Source organism: Eretmochelys imbricata, chromosome 5, assembly GCF_965152235.1.
Source record: "Eretmochelys imbricata isolate rEreImb1 chromosome 5, rEreImb1.hap1, whole genome shotgun sequence".
Taxonomy (NCBI): Eukaryota; Metazoa; Chordata; order Testudines; family Cheloniidae; genus Eretmochelys; species Eretmochelys imbricata.
This window is the reverse complement of record NC_135576.1, coordinates 112,919,342-112,927,766: the sequence shown is the minus strand read 5'-3', so window position 1 is coordinate 112,927,766 and position 8,425 is coordinate 112,919,342. Positions and strand designations below refer to the sequence as shown.

Genomic DNA, 8,425 nt, shown 5'->3' with positions numbered 1-8,425 from the left:
AGACTCCTCCCCTTTCCCCCGGCCTCCGCCTGACACACACACACACGCACAAACAAACCAAGCCATATGAATCAGGCTTGTGTACACTCAAGTCAGCAATTCTATCCCCCAGTTTTCTGACCAGCTGGTGCCACCCCTCCACACCCTCCACATCAGGCGTGTGTGCTCCTTGCCACCAACAACCAGTTTGGTGCACAGAATGGATTAAACTTTCAGTTATAACATCAACAATGCCTAAAAATTACCTAAACCCAACATTTAAAATTATAGTAATCAACCTGCCGGTGGCATCAGATCTAGTGAGGATCCTCCTCTCTACCAAGTTTGGTGTAGGTGGATAGTAGTTCTGAAGAGCTATCAGTCAACAGCAGCACTGCCAACCACATAATTCAGCCACAGCCTGAACATTTGAGACTGATTCAACATTTATGAAAAATGTTTGGCCCTTTGTAAACATTTTCTGAAATATTTGTATGTGTGAGTTTTTGTTGGAAAAGAATATCTCTGTAGTCAGAAAGTATAAGAAACACTCATATCAATACATATTTTAAAGAGACTTTTTCCAGAAAAGTTCATGCAGCCACCTGGAAAGCAGTTTTGAATTTGAAGGCAACCATCCCAGGAACAGGCACAATAGCACTGACTCAGGTGAACCATCACACAGGACAAGTAGCAAATTATGAATAGCAAATACTCATAGGGAAATGAGTGTGGTGACGAGGTCCTGAGCAATCAGAGTGGAATGTGTATAAATCATTTGTCAAATCACTTTAAATAAATCCATTAGCAAATTCTGAATTTATTTGCAGATTTGCCTATTGGAAAAGGGGCTAAACTAATCTCTTATTTCACATTCAGATTAAGATGGCTGACACAGAAGAAAAATATTCCAATAAAATTTCCTGCTCTTTTCACTGAAATTTAAATATATAGAGGATTTCATCAAATTCTAGCAAATATTTCACCCAGCTCAGTCTGCATCTAACCTTTCCCAGAAAACAGGCTCATTGCTGATGAAAATATGCTGAGAGACTTTGTGTCTTTATTCCCATAGCTTTCTTACTTGAACAAGAACAGCTAAAATTCAGATTTTTTTAATTTCTCGCTCTTTCATATAACTATTATCTCCTGAAGCTTCAGCTTGCCAGGAAATGCACACGCAGAACTCCCAGTGGAGTAAATGCAAGATTGGGGTGCAGTGCCTCTGGTATGATTGGGTCCCTTATATGGTATACTTATGTACAATAAACTGCCTTCTTTACAGTGATGCTTCTAAATAGTTTAGGCAAAACTCTAGATTATGATTTTAAAAAGTGCTTGAGGTGATGGGAGAGGTAGATGTAAAAGAAGTGACACGGACAGAAATATGGTCATGTTTTCTTCTTTTCCTTCTTTAAAATTAATATGAAAATATTCCTTTTCAATTTTTGGGTTGAAAACCATTCCCCTTCACTGATGGAAACTCCAACATGACAGCCTAGTGCTATGGTATGAAAAACAGAAAGTGAAACTTGCTACAGGATGCAAACTTCACTCATCAGCCCACTTGAATTTCAATGCCCAAGCTCAGTGAAATGCACATTGAAAAAAAGAATAAAGCTTGAATGGTGAAAAGGGAAACACGTTTGAAAGTAACATTCATTTATGTCAGTCACTCTAGCATATTACCAACCATACAGTCTTTGCAAAAAGAAAAGGAGGTCTTGTGGCACCTTAGAGACTAACAAATTGAGCTGTAGCTAAAAAAAGGAAATTACTGTGATTTTGTTCTTCCAATGACTTGTACGCTTCCACTAAATAGAAAGGAGGAAAATGAAAGTAAAAACTTCAAGAAGGCAAAAGCTTGAAAACGAGAAAGTGATGAAAGAAAAATCTCTTCCTACAGAATCCTTAAATTCCTACTTAAATTCAGAGACATGGGTCGAAAACACAAAAGTTTACAGGAGACCTTGAACAGGCACCAGTTGCTCAAGTTCTACACAAACACAGGGAATCTAAGACATCATCATGATCAGCAGGAGTTTGCTGCAATTTTGCCTCGTGCTGCTCTTCTCCAGTGAAATCTCATGTCTGGACTGTAACAGGCTGCATGTTCTACAAATCAGAATGAACAGCGAGAGTTTTGAGCATCTGGAGAAAATGGGTGGCAACTTTCCCTTCCAATGTCTAAATGAAGGGATAGCTTTCAAGCCCAGAGATATCCTCAAGCTCCGACTGTCCCACCAAGAGAATGCCAAGGTAGCCATCCAGCAGATCCTCCAAGAGCTCTTCCATATCTTTAACAACAATCTCACCCAAGCTGCCTGGAATGGGACTTCCATAAAGGAATTCCAAAATGGACTTCACCAGCAGATTGAGAAGCTGGAGACGTGTTTGAGTGCTGAGATGGAAAAGGAGGTAACCTACCCAGGAAATGAGAACCTCCTGCTCACCAGCCTCAAACTGAAGAGATACTTCCAGACAATAGAGGATTTCCTGAAAGAAAAGCAATACAGCCGGTGTGCCTGGGAGATCATCCGTGTGGAAATACCCAGATGTTTCCTCATGCTCGACAAACTCACCAAGAGACTTGAAAATGAAGGTACCATCTTTTCTTTTTTTCCTAGAAAAACTCAAATAATATTATTTGAATAAAACAGCTGGTGAAAGATGGGTGATAGGGTTATAACTCCTAATACGTCGGGCCCAATCTTTCTCCCATAGTAATTTTATGCATACAGCTATTTCAAACGCATGCTCAAATCTTTTCAGAGTAGCATATAATTTAGTGCTTCTCTACCACACACAATATTCTATATGAAAAATATACCAATATATCATAACTGCTAATTAAAGACAAAATATTGAAATGTGATAACTAACTATGCCAAATAGAAAAGAACAGTGAGAAGACCCCTTTCAACAACTGCCTCGTTAGACAACGTTCCAGTTAGGACACCAGAAAATGGGGGGTCTGTGTTCACACTCTTCTATCCCATCAGCTCATTTTGCACATAGGGACGGCAGAGGGTTCTGATTCTGCTTTTCTTTCTTTTGTTTACCCCTAACTTCAACAGCTTTAGTAACGACAAATTGTGACAAGATGACAAGTGCACTAAGGCTCAGGATTTAGGATTTGACATCTGGTTAGAAAAAGATGGCCTCTATTTGGCATTTGAATCTCTCCATGTTTGAACCAGTCCCCTTTTTCATTCCAGCACGTGATGCTTCCAGTAATGATGCTCTGAAAACAGCTGAATGAAACTACACCTCCACTGGAGTCCTTCGTCTCTAAACTGATTCTCGAATCAGCAGCTTTCGAGACTCCTATCAGTCCATCTTGAATTAAGCAAACTGCCAAACTTCAACTGCACTATTTATGTCCTCCTTGCCAGTACCAGACTGATTTATTCACATGAGAAAAATGTTAAACAGAAGATTTTGCTGAAAATAGCCCAGAGAAACCCAGAAAGAGACTGCCAAAGTGGCCATCCAGGTGATCCTCCAACAGATTTCCTACATCCAGGGATGAAAGTAACTTAAAGGACTTACCAGTATGCCACAGTCCTGAGCAGGGGGTAGGGCCTCAACCAGAAGAGACGTGGCCTCAACCGGAAGAGGCCCAGCCTTTAAATCCCGGGCTACCAGCTGCAGAGGCGGCTGGGTGTGCCGGAGCTCGGGGTGATTTAAAGGGCCTGGGGCTCCATCCGCCGCTACCGCAGTGGAGCCCCGGGCCCTTTAAATCGATGACAGAGCCCCAGGGGCTCTCGGCTGCCTCCGCTACCCCGGGGCTTGGGGCTCTAGTGGAGATTTAAAGGGCCTGGGGTCCCTGCATCGGCTGGAGCCCCAGGCTCTTTAAATTAGGCACTCTGAAATTTTAAACTTGTCCAAATATATATTCTTTTCCTGCACTGTGAAAAGATTTTCAGATCATTTTACTGGATTTGTAAAAGTGTCTTTATGTTGATCCATTTATATTTATTCACAATATTAATGTATTGCTTTTATTTATTTTTTCAGAGGTTTTATAATATTTATAAATAAATATTTATTTCTACAAAATAGCAACCTACAGCAGTAGTGATTTGTACTAATTAGATTTTTTTTAAAAAACAGAGATCCAATAAAAATCTTCTCTTGTTTTCCCTTAAGATTCAGTTCAGCAAAGGACTTGTAAACATTTGCCTAACTTTAAGTACACGAGCTTTCCTTTGACATAAGTAGTTAAACTTGACAACATGCTCAAGTACATTGTGAACATAAACCCTGATTCAGCAGTGACTCCATAAGAAAAATAGCTAGGGTAACTAGTTTTACCACTCCAACAGACCACACACCACAACCTCAACTCTGCAGCTGTTGTGTTTCTGCCCGTTAACAGATCATTTTCACCCACAACATTTGTAGTTGCAAGTGTTTGGAGCAGTAGCTCATTGTGATGAAATGAAAGGGATGATGGAGACACAGGCATTCTAAGGGGAAGACTTCAGGCTGTCTTGGTACAAAGTTGCTTGTCCCCTTCCTCCCCAATGAGATGTGTGTGTCAGGTTTCCATGTACACAGACTCCGTATCTCCCCCACCACCACCATCAGGGAGGCTTACGTGGGTCTAATTTTCCCCCTCCACCAGTCAGGTTTGGGTACACTTGGCTCACAGACACTATCAAGCTTGTACATACCCAACCCCACCTGTCATTCAGGCTTGTAAGCATCTGCTGCTGCTTCCCTTTGCTCTCCCCCGGGTGTTCCCAAAACAAGCGTGTGTGCTTAGGGACTGCATGTTGCACCAACAACCACCAGCTGAAGGAGCACAGTGCATCAAAATTTCAGTTGAGCTGTGAATGACTAAAAATTACCCTAAACCCAAAAGTTAAAAATTACCTGAAAGCAAAAAACAAAAACATAAACCATCCATTGGACCAAATCTTGTAAGGATCTCGTTGCCAAGTTTGGGTATGTAGATAGTATTTTTGAAGAGCTATTAGTCAGTCCCATCATTGTCTAGCATTAATTTAAGTCACACTCTAAATCTGGAGATTTCTTATTTAAAAGTTTTTAAAGAAGTCAAACAACCATTACATTAAATGTTCAAATGGTGAAAAAACAAAGTGTGTGTGAATTTTTACACTGATTGGAAACCTGCCTTTGGGAAAAAAACCAGGAAGGTATGTCCCATTTTAAATCCCTTTTGTAACACAGTCCAAACCATGGTGTCTCTAGTAGGAGACTAAATTCTTCACAGTCAACAGATGGCAGCATTGCAGAAGCTTTTACCCTCTGTTCTCTTTAGCTGAGAGGTTCTCAAACATTTCATTATGTGGGCCTCATCTTACAAAAATTGATCCTTTCCCCTCCCATTCAGGATCAGCTAACATTTGTGTGGCAGGTACACCAAATGCTTACAAAGAAAGGTAGTACTAGAAACGCATTTATATAAGTTTAGCGGTCTTTAAAGGAACGTGGGATCTGCCAGTTCTCTGAAGACCATCACCCAGTACTCCATGTACTGCCACTGATTCAGGAAACTCAGTTTGGCACCTGCTGGTTTAGAGGCATGTACAAGGAGTTAACTCTTAAAACAAATGCCTCTCCTTTCTTATGGTGCAGATTTTTCCAAGAGCTGTAGCCATCAGCTGTCCAAGTTCTTTCCTGCCCAAATCTTTCTCCCTTCATTCATTCCTTCACGTATTTGGAGCCAAAGGTTATATTGACAAAACACAATCATCTGAGAATAATGAGAGCAAAATTAGACTGCATGAAAAAGTCAAGGATGACAAAATCACCACCCCCAGAATGTATCCCCCGCCCCTCTGATGGAACATGGCTGTCATATAGCACATGGGAGCCATACAAACTCTTCAGATTCTAACTGCTTTGTTGCCCAGGGAGTGCAGTGGGGAACCTCCTGACATTCATCCCATCATATTGTTTATAAGCTGTGCTATGTGGAAAAAATCCATTCATCTACTGAAGAAGCCATTTGATGCCATGTATCATCTAAGATTTCAGGCCTTCCTGTGGGAAAGCCAACCACAGGGGGATAAAAAGGGAGGAACATGCTAATAATACATCCCCACTTCAGCTCACTTTTATCCTTCCGCTGGCAGGCAGGAGGGGATACTCGCAGGTTTCTCCCCAGCCTTCATCATAGAAGCAGATGAGCCTGTGGCTTCTACACAGAACACTAGGTCTTTTCACACAGAGCTACTGAGTTTCTGCATCAGTTTTTGGGACCACTCAGAGCCCCGTTCCGGTCCCTGTCAGCGAGGTTCCGTTACAGCCATGAAACCAGGGCTTCCTTCAGACTGCAGTTGCCTCAGACACTCTCTGTAGGTGACATGGAGAGATGCACCCACCAGACCTGTAGTAGCACTTCCCCAGCTCAATGCGCGCCTGCTCGTTCCAGGCCCCACACGTGGATCATAACTGTATGGAGAACACCCCAAGAGGGAACTGGGAGCAAAAGCTTCTGACTCCACGGCACCTCATCTCACCCCACACACCCTTCCATGTGGCACAGGGAAGAGGCATAAGCAGAGGGCTCTACCCCTGCATGGATCCTCTGCAGCAGGCTCTGAGGCCCTTGTAACCAAGTTTTCTCAAATAATAGACTGGTTCTTTGCCTACTTGCTGCAGGGAAGATGGAAGTAGGGGTGCTGGGGTTGAGCAGCATCAAGTAATATTAGCAAGTGAATGCATGGTCTCCATTATATACAGTGTTTACAGTTTTGTTCACTGGCTTTCAGCAGCCATACAACAACAACTATTCAAGTACCCCTAAATTATTGTCACCATATAGATTTATTGAAAAAGATGATTTGGCTCCCCTGCCCCGCATTACCCTGTGATTACTTTGTTACCTTATCCTCTCCTAGTATTCATACTACAGTACTTATTTCCCTCTCTCCTCAACATCTTCTCTGGACTTCACCCTCGTGTGGGATAAACATCCCCAACACCCATGGAAAGTAATGCGAGAATAGGGAGCGTAGTGCATGGCAATCTGGGGGCTCTGGTAAGTCTGCTTTCTCTGCACTATTCAGAAACTTTCATGTCGCTGATGCAAGACTCTGATAGTTCTTATCAAAGTGCAGGAAGCCTTGGGAGACTCTAACCAAATTAATATGCACAGAAATGTTTTCATGGTTTATTCAGGTGATTCTTCCTTTCTAATTTCAGTGAAAATAGTTTTCTTTTTGGATGAAAACACATTTTCCTGCCATGATGGCAAAATCCAGCACAACAGTCTGTGCTAGGGGAAGAGAACCAGAAAATGAAATGTGACCACAGGAAACAAAGAGGCTAAATCAAAGCTGAAGAATTTCCCTGCCCACGCCAAGGGGAAAACAAAAAAGTTAAGAGAAGGAACTAGCCAAAATGGTGAACACTGATTTTGATTTTTAAAAAATTCTTTGAATGACTACAACCCAGGGACATGCCTGTTAAAAATACAAATCAGGACTTCTCTTCATAACCTCCTTCTGGCCCCACTGTAAATCACAATCATCCATGTGGGTACCTCTCTAGTATGTGTAACTAATTGCTCATCCTGTTTTACTAATTACCTTCCATTTTTCACCACTGTCAACTACTCAGAGTGACCAATAGGACAACATGTTCACACCATCTAACTGCACCGATTGCTCAGCTTCAGTATATACACTCAGATCTGGAAGTAAACAAAAAATGAAAAAAGGTTCCATTCTCTCAGAGCTCACTCTCTAGCTCCTGTGTTTTCCTAGAAGGAAGATACCGATATTTGCTGGTGTCTACATATTAAGTGTGCTTTTCAGGTTGCATGACTGAAGTTGAAATTTACCATTATTTTTGGGAGGCCTAACATAGGTGCTACCATACCCCCTGGCTTGAAGTGGTTTCCTTCATATTCACAGTTTACAGTTTGGTTCAATGGCTCTCAACAGCCCCACTACACAAACTGTTCCAGCTCCCCTGAGGCCAACCCTTTCCTCCCACTTCTTCCAGGCCTCAAAACTTTAAATATACCTAAACTAGTTTTGTCTGTCAAATGCAGGAAGTGATGAATGAGAAAAGTGTAGGGTTTGATGAATTGGCGGTCTTCTCATTACCACTTCTGAAGTGTGGATGATCTTATTACATTAGATCTTTAAATTAATGCATCATGAAAAGCCTGTATGTATGTGGATCCAGCATAAGTGAAAGGGGTTTGGTCACTTTCACAACAATACAAAAAGGAGGAAGCGTGGTAAAAGAATCTAGAAAGCAGTGAATTATACAGAAAGAAAAAGACTGAAGCCTCCAGGAGGGAAAAACCTTTTAAAAAAAACAGAAAATGATGAAACAAAAATTCTGCAGCCAATTATTTAAAGTCAGAGACATGAAGGAAAGACACAGCAGTCTACATCGGACCCTCAACAAACTCCAGGCTCAAGGTTCCACACAAAGAAAAGAAGTGGAAGACATCGGC

The 8,425-nt window shown here is 41.7% G+C and overlaps 1 protein-coding gene across 1 annotated transcript; it reads left to right on the top strand.

Moving 5' to 3' along the window:
• Positions 1 to 2,007: 2,007 nt before the first annotated feature.
• Positions 2,008 to 3,241, top strand: LOC144265403 (interferon beta-like). The gene is made up of 2 exons (XM_077818044.1): positions 2,008 to 2,581; positions 3,198 to 3,241. The coding sequence occupies exons 1-2, from the start codon at positions 2,008 to 2,010 to the stop codon at positions 3,239 to 3,241; spliced, it is 618 nt and encodes a 205-aa protein (XP_077674170.1).
• Positions 3,242 to 8,425: the final 5,184 nt, after the last annotated feature.